Source organism: Sebastes fasciatus, chromosome 8 (genome assembly GCF_043250625.1).
Source record: "Sebastes fasciatus isolate fSebFas1 chromosome 8, fSebFas1.pri, whole genome shotgun sequence".
NCBI lineage: Eukaryota > Metazoa > Chordata > Actinopteri > Perciformes > Sebastidae > Sebastes > Sebastes fasciatus.
Genome location: NC_133802.1, coordinates 19566153 through 19586539, shown reverse-complemented (window position 1 = coordinate 19586539; position 20387 = coordinate 19566153). Strand labels below are relative to the sequence as shown.

Here is a 20387-nt window from a genome sequence, read left to right as displayed (position 1 = left end):
GTAATGTGAAAACCATTTGCTTTTATTCTTACTTACATAATAATTACACTCATTATAAACGTTATACCTACAACCTTAACTTGATAATGTGATACTCTTATTTAATTCTTATTTATGATATTTTTGCATTTATATTTAACACACTTAATATATCCCACTTCTCAGCATTTTGTATTTACTTATTTACACGGTAGTTATATATTATCTTGTATTGTGTTTGACATACACATTTGTAAATATTTCTCATATTTCTTATTTTTATTTCTTATTCTTTTTATATACTTCTTTTTATATTTATATTTATATTTATGTTTATATTTATATTTATATTTATATTTATTTTTCTACATATATTGTGTTATACTGTATATTGTAGCATTATGTACATAATTTACATGTTGCATACTCCTTTATCTTTTATATATTTTAACACACTTAATATATCCCACGTCTGGGATATATATACACAGTGGTTATATATTATATTGTGTTTGACGTACACATTTGTACATATTTCTCATATTTCTTATATTTCTTATTTTTATTTCTTATTCCTTTGTATATACTTCTCATTTATTTTTATTATTATATGTCTTTTTATTTTCATTTTTATACATCTATTGTGTTATACTATATATTGTAGCATTATGTACATAATTGACATGTTGCATACTCCTTTATTTTTATTTTCTTATTTTTTTGTATATACTAATTTCTATTTTTATTCTTTATTTGTATACATATATTGTGTTATACTGTATATTGTAGCATTATGTACAAAATGTACATGATGCATACTCCTTTATTTTTATTTTCTTATTCTTTTGTATATACTTATTTTTTATTTTTTATTTTTATTTTTATACATATATTGTGTTATACTGTATATTGTAGCATTATGTAAACAATTTACATGTTGCATACTCCATTATTTTTTTATTTTCTTACTCTTTTGAATAAACTTGTTTTTTATTTGTATTTGTATTTGTATTTGTATTTGTATTTGTATTTGTATTTGTATTTGTATTTATATTTTTACTTTTATACATATACATATACATATACATATATTGTGTTATACTGTATATTGTAGCATTATGTACGTAATTTACATGTTGCATACTCCTTTATTTTTATTTTCTTATTCTTTTGAATATACTTATTTTTATTCTTATTTTTATTTTTATCTTAATTTTTTATTTTTCTACATATATTGTGTTATACTGTATACTGTATTATTATGTACATCATTTACATGTTGCATACTCCTTTTATTTTTATTTTCATACATTTCTTTATACTTCTATATAACAGCAACTGTATCAATAAAGTACTAGTATTTCTGATATTCTGATTAAGGGTTTAAACGTAAAGCGTTTACAGATGTTGACCACTGAGTGTCGCTGCTGTAGATTTCCAACACTTTCTGGCAGCAGCGGCGCAGAGACGTCGCACTCTCTGATTGGCTGCTGGTCGCTGGGGGTCAAACAGCACTGCGCACGCGCAGATGTCCCTTTTTTCGGTTCGGAGACTGAAATCTGTCAGATCAGCGGAGCTTCAGCCTACATTCACCCTAATACCTCCTAATATTGCACTGTACTTTCTAACCCTAGTCTGCGCTGGAGACTTACATCTAGCTTCAGGTGTTCATCAGGTTTTTGGACTGTAACTTTTCGACGTCTGTAGCCGAAAGAAAACAGCAAAGAATGACGAGCACTTTAAAGCGGAAAGAAGAAAGTCATCTGCTGAATGGGGGTGTAAAACAGCCCACATGGAGCAAAGCCTTCAACAGTACTGCTGTCTGGGAGGAGAAGGTCAGTCACTTGCCCTTTTAAAACACAGCCTGGTCGTTATGTTGTCGCTATTAGTTGCTGCAAAGTTATTAATAAACCTAATTTGTTATCAAGGTGTTCATAGAGACGGCTGGCTTGGAGCTAGCTGCCATGCTAAGGATTAATGTGGCTGTGTTAGCTGTCAAAACGACTAAATAATACCCTTAATTTAGGCTTTTTATCTAAATAAAACCATGAAGTCGACGAGATGTAAATGATGCTGGGTTTAATGACTTTCTACTCATTGTAATTCAAAGGGATCAAGTCAATAAAAGGCCTTCAATCATAGTCACTCACACTAAAGTAGTCTAGGATTACAACTAACTATTCATTAGTCAACATTTTCTGATTGCAGCTTCTTAAATGTTAATATTTTCTGGTTTCTTTACTCCTTCTATGACAGTAAAACTTAATATCTTTGAGTTGTGGACAAAACAAGACATTTAATGACTTTCTACTCATTGTAATTCAAAGGGATCAAGTCAATAAAAAGGCCTTCAATCATATTCACTCATCCTTTAAGTAGTCTAGGATTACAACTAACTGTTCATTAGTCAACACTGAGCTCCAGCTTCTTAAATGTGAATATTTTCTGGTTTCTTTACTCCTTCTATGACAGCAAACTGCATATCTTTGAGTTGTGGACAAAACAAGACATTTGAGGACATCATCACCATTTTTTAGACCAAACAACTAATCGATTAATCGAGAAAATAATCAACAGATTAATCCAGAAATTGGAAATAATTGTTAGTTGCCGGCCTTATTTTCAGTTGATTAATAGTCACTCTTGCTGTTTTCCCCCTTTGTTTGTGTTTCCCCTTACTGTAACCTGATCCCCCCACCAGTCATCTCAGCAGCACCTAACCATAGCCTAAATTAACCTAAACAAAGCCCTGACCCCACACCACAGAGGTCAGCAACACCATTTTAGGAGGAGAAACAGGACTTTGACACAAGACGTGAGATAAATCTCGCTGTTTTAGTCAAAACATTTGATTATGCATTCATGTTAGGAACAGTTTGTCTGTTTTTCTGTTGAAGGAACTAGAGCTGGACTAGCCCTGATTACCTGCATCAGGGCAAGATGTGGACATAGTTTTCCATCACACACACACACGTGCACAAAACATAAAATCATTTCCTACATAGGAAACATCAGAAAAAAGAACATCAAATTAAGGGGATTGTAATGTGTAATACAAAGTCAGCATTACATCTTTTCAATCAAGTTATTTATTTTTTTAAATCTTTATTTTCTTTTACAGGACGAGTTTTTAGATGTGATTTACTGGCTACGGCAAATTATTGCAATAATCCTCGGTGTGATATGGGGTGTCGCACCGTTGAAAGGATTCCTGGGAATAGCCATGTAAGTATTCTGTGCAGCCTGTCTCAACATTATATCTTCAACTCGTGGTCTCTACATCATGTCTGATTGTAGCAAAGAAAAAGACTGAAAGGTGAACATGATCTTGTGTTTGCCTTGTTAGATTCTGCATCATCAACGCTGGCGTCCTGTATGTATACTTCAGCAGCTTTCAGCAGATTGATGAGGAAGAGTATGGTGGCACGTGGGAACTCACCAAAGAAGGCTTCATGACATCTTTTGCTCTGTTTCTGGTGGGGATGCTAATATTCATTAAATTATATAGATTTTTTTTTACAAATTATGGTATATCCTGTTAGGCTTTCTTTAGAAATAGAGGTTCAAAATATGACCCAGTTGTTTCGCTGTGTTCTCAGAGTGGAGAGTGTAAAGACGAGTATACTATATGATAATAGTTAACTCATGTTGGATGTCAGATTCAGTAGCATCATGACATCTTATGTGTTATCTTACTTCAGTTTTAAATTAAACAATACTTCATGTATTCTCTATATGTTTACTTCTTGACCAGGATTTTGATGGTTTCAGTCTGAGTTAGATACAAAACAGAATTTTATTCATACTGACAGAAATTTGCAAGTTCAGGTTTCAAGTTGTTTAATATGTACCAATCAAAGACTGGACATTTTTAGGATCCTAAATTTATCACATTTCATGATTTAAAAAAATAAATAAAAGTTTCACTGCATCTGTAAACATGCAGAGAAGTACTTCACATGTGTGAGCACTTACTGAGAATAGATGTGAGAAAGGAACCACACCTCTAAAGGCCCCTTTACTCAGTTTTGGGCTGCCCCAAACAAAAGACAATCATAAGTGAAATGTGGTGACATTTTTGGTCATCAAGACAAGTCCACTTGCACAGTGACATGCAATGTATAGGCGCTTAAAGAGATAGTGTGGGTGTTTTGAAGTGGGGTTGTATGAGGTACTTGTCCATAGTCTGTGTATTTCCTGCAGTAGATGACGGTCTCTCTAAGCCCACGGCTTAGAGAATCTGCCAGGAGTACTAGAATGGAAGAAAAGCAATGTACAGCTGTGCACGGGGCCGGCAGCAAAACATATTTTAGCCACCTAAAAGAAATACTCATCTAAAAAAATCTATATCAGTTTAAGTGTACGCTCTATTTAGAATGTTTTCGCCGGCTTACCTTGCCTTGAGAAAGCCATACAATCTATGTTTCCAATGGGGAACTGAAGCCGCAATCTATGCTCTCACCAAAGCAACCAGACTCCATTGAAAAAAAAAATTTTTTTTTACCTGTACCCGTGTTCTTGTTGCTGGTCTACCGCTGCCTCGATCAGCAAAAAGAACACAGTTAGAAGTAAAATTAAATCTTTTTTCAATTGAGTCTGGTAGCTTTGGTGAGAGCAGTTTCTTGTCCAAAAGGGCCGTGGGACGGCAAGGTAAAGCGGTGAAAATATTCTAAATATAGCGTACACTTAAACTCATATTGATTTATTTGAGGTGGCTAAAATATGTTTTGCTGCCAGCCCCAGCCACAGCAGTACATTGCTTTGCTCCAGTGTCTGTACTCCTGTCTGTTTTTCCAAGCTGGGGGCGTGCTGACTGTCATCTACTGTAGGTAATACACTGACTATGGATAAGTACCTCATACAACCCCACCTCAAAAAAAAAAAACTATCCCTTTTACTCCTCAGTCCTACATGAGATCTTAAATCTCATTTTAAGAACAGATTTGTTGTTTTCAGGATTTGGGGTTAGTTGGTGTTTTTTGTTTCTGTTCAGCCTATTATTAATTGGCTTACAATGAGTTCACTGTGTTTACCGCTATAAAATCAATCTGCTGTTTGCGAAGCATATGATTTGATCATTGGTGTCTAATCTGTAGGTTTTTTTTCTCTTCACCAGGTCGTGTGGATAATCTTTTACACAGCTCTACATTTTGACTGAGAGGAACCCATAGGACACTAAATACGAACATTTCCGTTGAAGTAAATTGTCAAGACAGAGGAACTCCATGGCTTGAGGGGTGTCAATGCTCCTACATACAGTATGACTTTTCAGTGTGCAGCTCATCATGGGAATTCTAGTTCGATGAACAAGATCCTGCAAGACCACCGTGATGAACATGTTCAAACAATGTACATCTCTTCTAATTTGGGGGTTCCTTTTTTAAGGCACCCGTCATTACACTTCCCATGTTTATATTTCCTTCCTCATTTCATCGTCATCACCTAAAACACTAACGAATAGTTCAGCTGAGATTGGTTGCAGGAAGGGATCTTTTATGTAAATCAGAATAGGGATTCTTTAGTATTTGTTGGTTTACTCCAGGACCTTTCTTCTGTTTCAGAAGAGTGACATGAATGCAGATTTTTAGACTGTAAACAACCAGTATGTGCATTCATCCCAGTTGATGACAAAGTGTCATCGTATAGTTGTTGGGGTTCAATCAGTCCATGAGTGTGAAGTGTTACCTTTTTTAATTTAGGGACAAAACGCACTACATTGGATGTATAAAACTACCAGTAAAGGATTGTTCACGTGGCTTCACTGTTAAATCATCACTCTGAAATGTCACTCCAAAATGATATGTTTGCCTTTTTAAGCAAATAACCTGATAAATTACTAAAATTAGTAAAATAATTAGTTAAAAAGTGGCATGGCAGTAAAGCACATTATATGTTATTATTAAGGTTACCAGCTACAGTATGTGTCTGTCATGTTTTTGAAATATTGAGCGGTGACTCAGAGCTTCCATGTTTTTTGTTCTTTTTTGCTCACTGGATATAAACATAGCATTTTTGAATAAAATCTGTCAATTGTAATTTCTTCTAAAGGGTCTGGTGTCCAACAAATGTGAAAAGGTCGTAGCCAACCACAGCTGAAATATCACTCGTGCTAATTTTAACATCAAAAACAAATGCTGGTTGGTAAGATACACATATCAGCTGATATTCAATCCCGCTGACAGTATCTGCGTGTCGTATCAACGACAGGATCTAATAACCATCTAAATTATCTGTCCAATCCAAATGATTTTCTAAAAGCAAAGAGGGAGGAAACATGCATGCCGTTTTCAGATGCAAATGTTCACAGATTTAAGCTAAAAACTGGTCTGTGCACTGCCATGACTTACTGTTCGTACATCTAGATGTCATTTATAAGTGGCATTAGCTAGGAGGGTAGAAATAATTTAAATTTTATTACTTTATTCTCACACGTAGCTTCGAGATCAAAGTCTTACCTGTTTTGAAATTAATTTAAATTTGTCTGTAAATTATGTACAATGTCCCTTTTGTCAAACCCACCTTGTATTACACAAATTTATTTGTACTTATGTTATATCTTATTTGATGTAACATATATCTCAGTATTTTATAGTGAAGAACTTTTAAAAGCAGTTCTTGCAAAGTTATTGTAATGATATGATGTAAGGATTGTATTTTCTGATCAAATCTTTTGGGAATCATTAAACATGGGCTTTATTTGGCCTCCATTTTCAAAGAGATGGTATCTGTGTTTTTTATTGAAGTGTAGAAGATATTTTAGTGTGCTTTTGTCAGATGATTAATTCAGTGATTGGTTAAGACTTGCATGGGCCTTTGCTTTGGAGTGCGAGCTGGTGTTACTAAGATGCAGATTTTAGGAGGAAAAATAGGAGCAGTATATGCAGTATTGACAATAAACAGACTATTAACAAAATTGCACAAGTGGAAAATATATAAAATAAAATAAAGTAACATAAAACATGCCAGGAATAAATAAGTAATAATAACTTAAGTAAAGACATAAAAACATATTGACATCATTCTTTTTTTCGTCGGTGATAACTTAGGTAAATAATACATATAAAAATCATGAAGGGATAAATAAAAACAAATACATATAAAATAAAATAAAGTAAAATAAAGTTACATAAAACATGCCAGGAATAAATAAATAATAGTAACTTAAGTAAAGACATTAAAACATTGACATCATTCTTTTTTTCTTTTTTTTGTCGGTGATAACTAAGGTAAATAATACATATAAAGGTCATGAAGGGATAAATAAAATAAAATAAAATAAAATAAAATAAAATTGAAATAAAGTAACATAAAACATGCCAGGAATAAATTAATAATAATAACTTAAGTAAAGACATTAAAACATATTGACATCATTCTTTTTTTTGTTGGTGATTACTTAGGTAAATAATACATATAAAGGTCATGAAGGGATAAATAAAAACAAATAAAATAAAATAAAATAAAATAAAATAAAATAAATAAAATAAATAAAATAAATAAAATAAATAATAAATAAAATAAAAATAAAGTAACATAAAACATGCCAGGAATAAATAAATAACAGTAATTTAAGTTAAGATATTAAAACATATTGACATCATTCATAAAATCGTCGTCATGACGTCGTCCACGCGGAAGAAGAAAAGTGTGACGACGTAAAGCCATATTTAAAAAAAAAAGAAAAGAAAAGTAAAAAAAGTGACGTAAAACCAAAGATGGCGGCTCCCCTCTCCACGATGAAATTTTGGAAGCCGGGTAAGTCCTGAAAACACAATAAATACTGCATTTAATAGAATTGTTTCGGGTTCATATGTATTAACGTTCAGCTGGTAAGAAAGTTAAGTCAGTCTCGGGTTGACTTCAACCTCGCTCAGAGCACCTGCGTGACGTCTGTTGCCCCGGTAACGTTTACCGCGTTAACGTTAAGCTCTGCGGAATCAAAGTAGTTACCCTGCCAACATGGAACACACCAACGGCTGTGAAGCAGAACGTAGCACAGCTGCGTGAAGACATGCGGTCTACCTGCACCAGTGAAGCGCCTTCATCGCCTATAGCTGCTTCAGTTGAAAGCCAGGGGCATTGCAGACCAGACATTTTGACTGAAATACAACAAACATTATACAGAATTCAAATGATGGACCTTACAGTAATATTGTTATGGATACCAGCAGATAAGGTTGCAAAGAAGGCTACTAAAAAATAACGACATTGATTTGAGAGTTAGCTTCAGCAAAACAGAAATAAAGAGCATTATTCAACAGAGACTGAGGGAAAAGTGGCAGAAGCAATGGGAGGAAGAGAGGAAAGGAAGATGGTTTTACAGAGTTCAAAAGAAAGTGGGTGAAATGAGGTGAAGGTACAGGAGAGATGAGACAATGATATCAAGACTTAGACACTCTGGACTGAACAGCACATTATTTAAAATAGGTAAACATGAGTAGATGTAATTATTGTGGACAAGAGGAAACAGATGGAGCATGTAATGTTGCATTGTGAGAGATTTATGAGGAAGAAAGAAGGCATTTGAGTAAAAGATATTAAAGTACACTTTGATTTAATAGATATTCTACAAAAGAACTCACTAAATGAGTGTTATAGAACATTATTTCAGTATCTTAGACAAATTAATATGATTGGGAAAATATGAGGTTGTTTGTTTTTGTTTTTGTTTTATTTATTTTTTTGGGATATAGTAATTATTAGCCAGAATGATCCATACTCAATACGAGTTATTGGCGGTAATGCACCAAATCGTTGTTTGCCAATCGCCAATAAACCTTAAAAAAGAAGAAGAAGAAGAAGAAGAAGAAGAAGGGGCGTTGCACTATATAAAGCATAGCTGCCTCAGCCTGCTTCCATCTAAATAAAACATCTCATCTTCACCTCCACCATCTGTTTCTGCTCCAGGCTCCGAGGCTCCGGGGATCTCAGAGGAGCGGGAGCTCAACACGGAGACCACCGGCTCCCCCATCATCTTCAACCCGCACACAGCCCTCTCCATAGAGAAGCAGCGGCAGAAACTCCCCGTGTTCAAGGTTTTCACATGGCTTCTTGAAAACATGCATATAGATAATAACATTTAGTGTCAGGAGTTGGTGGAGTGTTGGGTTGAAATGTGAACTTTTGTTGTTGTTGATTGTGTCCTATTCAGCACAGAAACAACATCTTATACTTGGTGGAGAGCTTCCAGACTGTCATTATAGTTGGTGAGACAGGATGTGGGAAGACAACGCAGTTACCTCAGGTTAGTATTATTTAATCCATGCAACATTTTTTTTTAATTATTATTTTATTTAAAAGGGACCATGTACAGTTTAAAACATAAATGTCCTCATTTGATGCACCGTACCAGATTATAGCTTTAAGCTTATTCACATCTGTAAGTCCCTTGGCAGGTCGAGACAAAGAAACATACTACAGTCATACAAGAAAGAACATACAAAACGCACGATACACAGCTACACACAATAGCACATCACACAGTATGAGACCATGGAGTTGGAATAAAGATCAGTGAGTACAGAGCTGAGAAGCTTTCAATTTTGGTTATACTTTAAAAAAGAAAAACGGTGTAAAATGAGTGAGAACTGGTGTCCAGCATTTATTTGCCTACTCCGAAAAGGGTTAAAATATCCTCAAAGTCACAATGAATCTAACATTGCCGCAGTGGACTGATACCTTTCATGTGGTTTATCACCCATACTGGTTTTACATGACCTTGTCTTGATGCTTAGTAGCCTTTTTTTTTAGCAGGGATGGACCACATCAGATAATTTATGCAAAGTCTGCAACATCAGTGATTCTGTCTCATTCTTCTCTTTTCATGTGACTCCTTTCAGTACCTGCTGGAAGCTGGCTGGGCCACGGAGGGGAAGGTGATTGGAGTGACACAGCCTCGGCGTGTGGCTGCTATCTCTGTAAGACCTCTACCGATGTCCTTCGTCATTTCACTGAAAGAAATTTAGCCCACACTGAAGGACACGTGTCTATTTTCCCCCCTCTTTCCTGCTGATAGGTAGCTAACCGTGTAGCAGAAGAGCGGGGGGCCCTGGTGGGACACGAGGTGGGCTACACCATCCGATTTGATGACTGCTCTGATCCCCACGCCACGAGGATCAAGGTATTCCCCGCCAGATTTTCTGAAGTCTTCATCACAAGCTGTCCGGTGTTTGGTTTTCCTTTCAGTACTTAATTGTGCCTGTGTGCTTCAGTTTCTTACAGACGGCATGCTGGTGCGGGAGATGATGGCTGATCCCCTTTTGAAAAAATACAGGTACGTGATTGTAATTAAGGTATTATGTGTGTGTAAGCAGTGTCCCAGTAAGCTGTGATCCAGCACAAACAATACCAAGACCCTAAAACTGAAGCAGATAAATGGATTTACAGGGTAACCTATTTTCCCATTTTTTGTGTCTAAGTGACTAATGGGGACAACGCTTTTGGAAATTGGTCCAGTATTGAGGGAGAGCGCTGTAACCAGCAGCCTCAAAACGAGCTTTGATGGCAAGTGAGCAGTGTCAATGTAACGTTACATCCACTAAAAGTGCTTGTTTTTGCCACTGACGGGCTCAGATTGTTATTATAAGTGTCTGACAACATTATGGAAAGGACCCTACAGAGAAATGAAACATTTTTCTTACCTTTCGCTTGATCCGGTTTGTTTGTTAATGTGTGTGTCACTTTGAGAAGCCTCGCTATTAAATCTTGCGACGCATCTACGTTGTCTAAATCATTTAAATATGCAGCCATGACACTGACAACACCGGTGTCCCGTGGCACTACTCTCTCCTCTCTAACTCACGTTTCCACCGTTGTCTTCCGGCAGTCACATGACACAATAACAAATAGGAAGCGAAAGTTAAGAAATTGTTTTTATTTCTCTTTAGGATCCTTTCCATAATGCTGTCAGACACTTATAATAACAATCTGAGCCTGTCAGTGGCAAAAACAAGCACTTTTAGTGGATGTAAATGATGGTGCCATGTTGCCCCAAATGAATACATTACAGCTTGTTTCGCGGCTGGCGGCTGCAGTGTACTCCCTCAATACCGGACCAATTTCAGAAATTGTTGTCCCTTTTAGGTTCAGGTAGAAAAATACCTAAGTTCTCTTTTAGGGAGAGTCTTATTTTGAAATCTGAATATCCGTATACTCGGCTCAAATAAATACGGGCGGCCATCGAATTCAAAGACCACATCCATATTGAAATCATCTAAATAATCAGCCATGACATTTAAGATATTTTAGATAACGCTAAGCTACGCTTTCTGTTCTCCCAACACAACAAACTCTGCCCGGCTGCCATTCGCGTTTCCACCATGGATGTATTCCACTATTCCACCGTTGTCTTCCGGCAACACGTTACCTCGCCAGATTTCAGAATGAGACTTCTCCTTTGAGCGAGACTCTTCCCATAATGTCAGAAACAAATCTGAGCCTGTCATGGCAAAAACAAGCACTTCTAGTGGACGTAAATGACTGTGCCAGCTTGCCCCTATAGCACCATGTTGCAGCTTGTGAACAGCTGCCGTCTACAGTGTTCTACCTCAATACTGGACCAGTTTCAGAAATTGTTGTCCCCATTAGTCAGTTAGACACAAAAAACATGGGAAAATAGGGTCCAGGGTGAAAAATACAGAAGTTACCCTTTAAGCTTTTCCTGCTTAAAGGAATGTCTTCTGTGAAAAAGGCCAATTGTTATTGGAAATGTAAACTGGTTTGGATTCACTCTATGTATTTTTTTTTTGCTGTTATCCTCAGTGTGTTGATGCTGGATGAAGCACATGAGAGAACCCTGTATACAGACATAGCCATTGGTCTACTAAAGAAGGTAATTCCAGCTGATTCTGTCAGTGGAACAATTTATCCTTTTTCTAGCATGAAAATAATACTTGAAAGTTGTGACTTCTGACTCTACTCCTGTGTTCCCTCCTGATTCTTCTGTAGATTCAGAAAAAGCGGCGAGACCTTCGGCTGATTGTGGCCTCTGCCACTCTGGATGCCAAGGTGACTGCATCATTAAGATGGACAGATATGCTTGATTAGCGGGAACAGAGAGGAAACAAAGGCAGAGAGGGGAAAAGTTGATGCCGGGTCAGATCACATTGTACTGACATCTGCGCTACACTGATGAAAGAAAAGACACAATCAGGCCACGGCTGCGCTCAGCATTAAACAAGTCAGCTGAAATGCTCTATCAGACATCTACTGAATTTTCTGTTTAAAAATAATTTTATCCACACATGCAAATTAGTTATACTGCAGCAGTAAGTTGCATACGTTTTAAAGATGTCAGATGGAGGCTTTGCTTTGTTGCTGCAAAGGAAAATACCAGCTGATAAAAAGAATATTAACTTCCACTTTAAATATAATCATGTTTTTTGTATTATAACTGGCAAATATCCCTTTTCATGATTAATATACTGTAATATCATCTTCATCTGAAGAAATTCCATGACTTCTTCAACCTGAACGAGTCCGGCGATCCCAACAAGGACACGTGTGGAATTCTGACGGTAGAGGGACGCACCTTTCCAGTGGACGTCTTCTACACCGTCAGGTAGTCAACACACATAATCCAGACTGAGATGAACGGACTGAAATGGTGCATCATTTAAATACTGAAGTGTCTTTTGTTTGTTTTCAGTCCTGTGCCAGACTATGTGAAGGCCACAGTGGAGACGGTGCTGAAGATCCATGAGACGGAGGATGACGGAGATGTCCTGGCTTTTCTCACTGGGCAGGTTAGTGGCTATATCTGTAATACTACTCAACCTTTATTACTATATTCTAGCGTGGCCTGTCTTTCTTCTCTGTCTTTGTTCTCTTCTTATCATCTTCTTGTATTTTCTCCCTCAGGAAGAGGTGGAGAAGGTGGTGTCCCTTCTGCAGGAACAGGCCAGGACTCTGTCCCGATACGGCATGAAGAAACACCTGAAAATCTTACCCATGTACTCCGGTCTACCTTACGCTGAGCAGATGAAGGTCTTTGAGAGGATGCCCTCCTCTGTTCGCAAGGTAAACGTGCTGCATTTGTTTTCATTAGGGCGGTCCTCGACCAAAGAGTAGTTAGTCGACTAACACTCATATGATTTTGACGACTAATCGATTAGTTGATTCAGTTGACAGATCTGTGAAACTGAGTTCCTCCACAAAGAATCTCACAAAAACACCACTTTAAATCTTGTGTTTACCAGAGATGTGCTCATAAGTGTCTTAGCAATATGTCATTCAGCATGAAAAAAGCATTAAAAAATGTTTAATCGGCTAAAGACATCTTAGTTGACTAAGACCAAATCAACCATTAATCAACTAAGTAGATTAGTCTTACAAGTCTTAGTTTGCATTTTGACTCTTTGATATCCAAGCAATACCAAAAAGCATACTGAAATCAGACTGAATTGCAATTTCTTTTCATTTCTTTCATTACACTTGAATTGTTGATATGTAGGCGGCAATTCAAAGGTCTGGAACCGGCTAACCTAAAAAATACTAAATAAATAAATCTCTTAACATTGATTTTAGTGGATTTATTTTAATTAATGAAACAAGAAAAGTAGTTGTCATGGATATCCATTTATCACAGCCCATATTTGTTGCACCTCTCAACAAAACCTTTTTTTTTTTACATAAGTATTTTGGGCTGTATATAAAATGGCAGAGATGCTAATTAATAGCACACAAAATTACGTAAAATCGTGATTTCCAGATATGGTGTCTGTTGCAGGTAAATCAACCATATGTGAAGTGAAGACATCATTCTAATAAAAAATGCGATTAATTTGCGATTAATCGCTATTAAATATTCTAATCAGCCTTAATTTAAAGGTATCTTAAATCTAGTTTTGACTAGTACAATACAAGTTGTAGATATCTGGAAATACAATTACTACTAGTAAGTATATTATTGTGGATATCTTTACATATCTCTAAAATGTAATTACAGATAGGAGTGTGGTTCGATTAAATGCTAAAACGGCTTGCCATAACAGGTGTCGACATAAGAGACAATAGCTGGTAAATTAGTGTAATTTACAAAATATTTGACTTCTGATTGTCTTGTGATTCTTCCAGGTTGTGGTGGCCACTAACGTAGCTGAGACCTCCATCACTATAAACGGAGTTGTATTTGTCATCGACTGTGCATTTGTGAAGCTGCGAGCGTACAACCCTCGCACTGCCATCGAATCGCTGGTGGTTACTCCCATCTCCAAGGCCTCAGCCAGCCAGAGGGCTGGGAGAGCCGGACGAAACCGACCTGGGAAGTGCTTTAGACTGTACACAGGTATGTGTGAGTTTGTAGGAATAGAACAATGATGATATGTGTCGTAGAGGAATTGTGCATTGTTAACTTTTGTGGCAAAGTGTTGTAGTTTTATCGTCCTCCCTCCACCCTCTCTCTGCCTGTTTCTCTGTCACTTTCCCTCCCTGTGTTTCTTATTGCTTCTGTTCCTTTCATCAGAGGAGGACTTTGAGAAACTGCCTGCTTCTACTGTGCCAGAGATGCAGCGCAGCAATTTGGCCCCTGTCATCCTGCAGCTCAAAGCGTTAGGCATCGACAACGTGCTGCGGTTCAGCTTCCTTTCTGTGAGTGGCTTCTTTGCATCCACGGGGGTGGCTGTGATGTGTTCACCCACTGTGAAAGGAATTGTACTTTACATTTTAATTAGCGAGAATGGCTCCTGGCCTCTGGGGGAAAATGCACAGAAACCATAAAATTAATGCAGTCGTCGTGTGTTTGTGCCTTAAAAGATGTAACGACGAGACTTCCCAAGTGCACCAGATTCTCATTTAATTCTGTCTATCAGAGGAAATATTGCAATTGTTGGACTTAACATGCATTTCTAAAAAACATTTTGAATATATTTTGCAGCCTCCTCCAGCTCAGACCATGGTTCAGGCTCTGGAGCTGCTCTACGCTCTGGGAGGTAAGAAACAAGGCTGTCAGCAGGGCAGTATAGTAAAAAGTGAAACTCCTTCAACAACAACACTAGTGTTAAAAAAATATCTTTGTCGGCAAGCATCTACAAGCTGAAGTGTCCTTGCACATGATGCAGAATCTTAACCAGCTGTCTTTTGGCAGGTCTGGACCATTACGGACGTTTGACTGATCCCATGGGCGTGCGGATGGCAGAGTTTCCTCTCAGCCCCATGTTTGCCAAGATGCTCCTCGAGTCAGGAAACTTCGGCTGCTCCAAAGAGATTGTCACCATTGCGGCAATGATGCAGATTCAGAATATATTTGTTGTGCCGCCCAATCAGAAGAAAGCTGCCGTAAGTGAAAACCGGCTTTCAAAAACGAGCATGTTGTATATTTGGCAGAAATGCTTCGTCAGCGTAACAATTATCCCGTTTTTTTTTTTTGCTATCTCACCCTGCAGGCCCGAGAGCACAGGAAATTTGCAGTTGCGGAGGGAGACCACCTCACCATGCTGAATGTGTATGAAGCATTCATTAAGGTATGGCATGTGTACGAATATATCTGCAGCGTATAGCTCAGTCGGTGACGGTGATTACAACACTTTAGGCTTGCGAACTCAGCAAAAAGTAAGGGGGAAAAGTTGACTCAGATCAAAACCTTTTCCTCTTTCCTGCAGCACCAGAAGAGCTCCCAGTGGTGTCAGGAACACTTCCTCAATTATAAAGGTCTGCTCCGGGCTGTGACAGTACGAGAGCAGCTCCGGCGTCTCATGAACAAGTTTAAGGTGCCGCGGACTTCAAGTGAAGGTTTGTATGTGTCATGTTTATTTCCTGTAACGTGGGATATAGATCGTTTTGAATCATATAAATGTGTGCTACTTTGAATGCATCACTGTCATAACTGATGTAAAAAAGGGTAATTTGACACATTCATTGCTTCTTTCTTTTGCACACAGGTGACCCTGATGTGATCTTGAAGTGCATTGTATATGGGTTTTTCGCTAATGCAGCCCGCATTCACCATTCTGGTTCCTACCGGTGAGAGTGCCTTCCTGCTGTTTATCACTCTTCTGTTAGATGTCATGTCATTATTTCCGTTTTCGTCCTCTTTTAAATCACATGACTCACTCTTGTATTCGTTCTCTTCTGCCAGGACATTACGAGACGATCGTGAGCTTCACATCCATCCCAACTCTGTGCTGTTTGGAGAGAAACCTCCAAAATGGTCAGTGCTTTTTCTTCTGCAGCAGTGTTACTAATGTGCTGTCTTCTTTTGCTCCCTTGTTCTTGTAAGTGTATGGTGTGCAGATAATTTGCATACGTTTGAGACTATCATTTATGCTATCCGACTTAACCCTTTAATGTTCTGCTCGACTGTTTTGTAGCGCACAATTTGAGTCAATATATGTTATTTAAAATTGTGTTGGACTTAACTCAACCTGATTGAACCATCTCTACCACTCGGTTTAGGTATGTTATGCTACTGTACATACACATATTATAGTCTCAGAGGTCTTAATGAACAGAAGTATGTAACTTGATACTTAAATAAAAAGTCTAATAAGGGAAAAATAATTTTCTAAAAACATGCTCTACCAAACGGTTCAGTTGTCCTTTTATGGTGAAGCTAGTAAAGCTAATGTAAAGCAAAAAATGTATTCAATTAATTTATTTAATTTAATATGGATGATTTTTTTACTGTCTAAAAACATGCTCTACCAAACGCTTGAATTGTCGTGTCCTACAGGTAAAATAGTGATTTTAAGATAATAAATTGACAATTTTTATGAAATAAAATGGTAACAAATTGACATATGATGGGATATTAACCTATTACTAACATAATAACAGTACATGCTTTGTATTTTTCTTTTACTATGAAGCGTCTCAACCGTTCGGTAGAGAAAATAAACCTATATGTTTTGATTGATCGTTGCTGTAATTGCCCCAAAGAAATACAAAATGCAAAGAGAAAATGTTGCCATTGCTTTTTTCTTAATAAAGACATTAAAAGGTTAAAAGTGTTTCCAAAGCTACACTTAAAAGTATCTTACATTGCCTCCTTTCCAGGGTTGTTTTCAATGAGGTGGTGCAGACGGCAAAATACTACATGCGAGATGTGACTGCTGTTGAGTCGACCTGGTTGGTCGAGTTGGCCCCGCACTTTTACAAGCAGGCTAAGGTAGGTCAAAGAAAGATACTGCAGCTTGTTCTTATTTGTGAATGTAACTGTCGTGAATGCTCTGAAAAGGTCAGTTCACTGTGGCTGCATCCCCAGATATATTACTGTAACGGTTTCCTGTCCCTTTTCTCTTTCAGCACGGTTCACTGGCTAGCAAGAGGTCCCGGGTCCTCTGAATCTTACCATCCTTTCATCATGTTAAGGCAGGAAGACTCATTAAACTAAAAGGAGAAACAACCTCTCAAATTGCCACTGTGCCCCTCTCCATTTCATTGTATATAAAGATGTAATATATATTTATTGTCCATGTCCACCTGCACAATCCCTCCACACTTAATGTGGCCACGCTAGAATGAGATTAAATGGACACATTTTTAGCGTTGACATTAACACACGTGACTTCATTTGAAAGCATCTGTCTCGCCTTTCGGCAGTGATGTAGTTTATATGTGATCAAGAGAGTAAATGGTGATGAATGTGAGATGAGACCAGGCTGTGTCCATTCATGTATGGTCACGTAGTTCACCTCATCCATACCTGTACATAGTCAGAGCAGGCTCAGGTCCAGGGAATGGCTCGCGTGCCACAGGCCCGTCCACACCTGGTTCTTGGCTTCATTATTTTTTTAATTGCTGTATTTTCCTGCTGCATGATAAATAATGGAAGACAATGGTTTGTGAGGAGGATTCCCTTTGAGAGACTTAGTTTTTCGGGTTAATTTGCTTTCCCCCCGCGTAGCCTGGGTGCCTTTATGTTTTTAACTGGTTCACTTTATCTCCAATTTATTTTTGATTTCTTAACTTTCTGCACCTTCATATAGAATGTAGTGATATATATTTTCAGGAATTTGCTGCAGAAGGAAACAGATTTCTTTATCTTATAATGATACTGTGAAAAAAAGAATGCTTTACTTTTTTGATCCTCATTTTCCATACATAGTGGCCTTGTCACCACTGTGCCAATTTCTTTCTTTGTCAGACTATTTCACATTTCATATTCAGATGGAATGTGTAAATACACCCATTTTAAATGAAAAGCTGTGAAATCAAAACTAAAAATGAAGTGCCATTTGTTCCTGTGATGATATAAAATACATTAAGACCAGACATGCATCCAGAGCCTCAAAGAAACAGTAGCATTTATCCGATTTCAACTATCTCTTTGGCCATCATAATTGCCTTTCCTCTTACGGTTTCTTACACCTTATTGTACTTTTTGTCCCCAGTTTGTTACCATCAACATCATCTACCAGGTGTTCAGAAAAATGGCAGATTATTTGTGATTTCCATTCCAGCATTGACTGTACTTTTGTTTTTTATTTGAACTTTATGATTTTCTTCAGAGGTATTTGGAAGCACCAGTGAGCAGTATATTAAAGGTTTGTCATTTGCTTTCAAACCAGCAAGGTCACTGTCACCAAATTCTCACTTCTGCCTGCATGGTTTTTTTGTAGATCTTGAGGTTACTACTGTAGGTAGATTCAGTGAAACTGTAACCAAACCACAGAACAACACGCCATACCGTAGATAAGTACACCAAATCAAATTAGATGGATATACAAATGAAGTATCTTTGCATGTTAAATGGTACTCTGATGTAGACTATACACTTAAGATCACCTTGTAGGACTTATTGCAAATGATGATGGTTTGTGCTGATACTGAATATGTATGCAGCCAAAGCAGTAATCTGTAGACCTTTGTAATTGCTCACCTCTGAGATAAAAACTGTCACCTGTCATTTCTTCCTCACATCCTCAAATAAAGCCTTATTGTCATGCACCGAGTGTTAGCTTTTGTTATATTTATTTTTACACTGAACTGCTGTTAAGTGTACTTTTTATGCAGTGTACTACTTTGCCAGCAGGTGTCACTGTTGTACCACAAACTGCGCCTACATGGAGTGATTCAGAAGATCATCAGTATTTATCAGCCATTTATGAGTGTCTAAGTATTAGTTCCCCTTGTGATAAGTGTGTAACTTCAAAGTGGTTGATTTGCCTTAGGTTTATGAGGCATTAATCAATTTAGAAATGCTGTATAGTGAACATATGGACCTAACTGCAGTGATCTTTAGCGCAACAAATATTTAGGAATATGTTTGCACAGATGTGGGAACATGTCGACCACAGGGTCAACCACCGAAAGTTACACGAGTATTTATGATGTGTTCTTGTCAGGTTCAAGGTTGATGTGCTGTTGCAGCTCAGGATTGCTGTGTGTAACTTTTGTTTGGGAATATGCAACACTAAAGCACAACATTAAGTGACATAAGGGTCCTACTTTATTCCCTAATCTTAGGCCCAGTCTTGAGATCCTTGTGTCAAAATCTAGTTTTAAATCCCCTCATGTCAGTTTTGTGCTCAAAGGTTGCATATATCTATGTGAATGTTTTTTAATCAACCACAGAGCAAATATGGGGGCAGGTAGTATTCTACCATAGAAAGACAGTGTTTTTGTGGCAATTTTTGATAATTACATTAGATAGATAGATAGATAGATGGATAGTAACTTTATTGATCCCGAGGGAAATTAAAGTTTCCAGCATCACAGTTCTATAGTGCAAAACATGTTAGTAAAAAAGTTAGTAGTGCAAAGTACAAAGTACAACAAAAATATACCAGATATAAAAATACAAAGAGATGAAGAAAACTGTTAAAACTGGACTATTATTATTATTATTATTATTATTATGCACCACAAAAGCACAACTAAAGACCTAGAAGATTTGGTGGCTCCTGTATTTTTTCACCCAATCTTGAGTGTTACAGAGGGCCCTGTGTGCAAATCTAGTTTTTAATACTTTAAATATTTCAAATTATATTATGTTTACATGGTAGTTTACATCAAATTATCACAAAATAACCAGGGGTTGATGCCCACCAGAGGGCAGGTGAAGCTCTCAGCTGCATTTCATGGTGTGCAGACTCCTTCAATACACCTTTCAGCATTTAGTGGGCAGCACTGAGCGCATCGTTGCTAAGCAGCCGATTGCTGAGGAAGAAAAAATACGCGCCAACTGGGTTCTCTTAAAGCAGGGGTCTGCAACCTGTGGCTCCGGAGCAACATGCGTCTCTTTAGCCCCTCTCCATTGGCTCCCCGTGGTTTTAAAAAAAAATGGAAATGAATAACAGTTTTTGTTTACATTTTAATTTTAATTTATCATTGTTGTAGGTCTATGGTACGACGGTACGACGGAGTATTAGGGCCACATTGAGGCAAAAAAATAAATCTGAGATTTCGAGAATAATGTCATAGGTTTATGAGAAAAAAGTCGTAATATTATGAGAATATAGTCATAATATTAT

The 20387-nt window shown here is 37.3% G+C and overlaps 2 protein-coding genes across 3 annotated transcripts; both read left to right on the top strand.

The window, feature by feature from the left end:
- Positions 1 to 1501: 1501 nt before the first annotated feature.
- On the top strand, positions 1502 to 6696 carry rab5if (RAB5 interacting factor). The gene is made up of 4 exons (XM_074644118.1): positions 1502 to 1814; positions 3101 to 3204; positions 3326 to 3455; positions 5096 to 6696. The coding sequence occupies exons 1-4, from the start codon at positions 1707 to 1709 to the stop codon at positions 5135 to 5137; spliced, it is 384 nt and encodes a 127-aa protein (XP_074500219.1). The 5' UTR covers positions 1502 to 1706; the 3' UTR covers positions 5138 to 6696.
- A 919-nt stretch (positions 6697 to 7615) lies between these two features.
- Positions 7616 to 18861, top strand: dhx35 (DEAH-box helicase 35). 2 transcript variants are annotated; one of them, XM_074644116.1, is made up of 22 exons: positions 7640 to 7734; positions 8887 to 9014; positions 9131 to 9223; positions 9819 to 9896; positions 9995 to 10099; positions 10191 to 10252; positions 11740 to 11809; positions 11926 to 11985; positions 12426 to 12538; positions 12626 to 12722; positions 12838 to 12996; positions 14053 to 14263; positions 14441 to 14565; positions 14852 to 14906; positions 15062 to 15252; positions 15360 to 15437; positions 15576 to 15705; positions 15855 to 15936; positions 16052 to 16123; positions 16969 to 17080; positions 17218 to 17283; positions 18306 to 18444. In XM_074644116.1, the coding sequence occupies exons 1-21, from the start codon at positions 7695 to 7697 to the stop codon at positions 17254 to 17256; spliced, it is 2100 nt and encodes a 699-aa protein (XP_074500217.1). In that variant the 5' UTR covers positions 7640 to 7694; the 3' UTR covers positions 17257 to 17283; positions 18306 to 18444. The 2 variants fall into 2 exon arrangements, with proteins under 2 accessions (XP_074500218.1, XP_074500217.1); XM_074644117.1 differs by having other exon boundaries at positions 7616 to 7734; positions 17218 to 18861.
- Positions 18862 to 20387: the final 1526 nt, after the last annotated feature.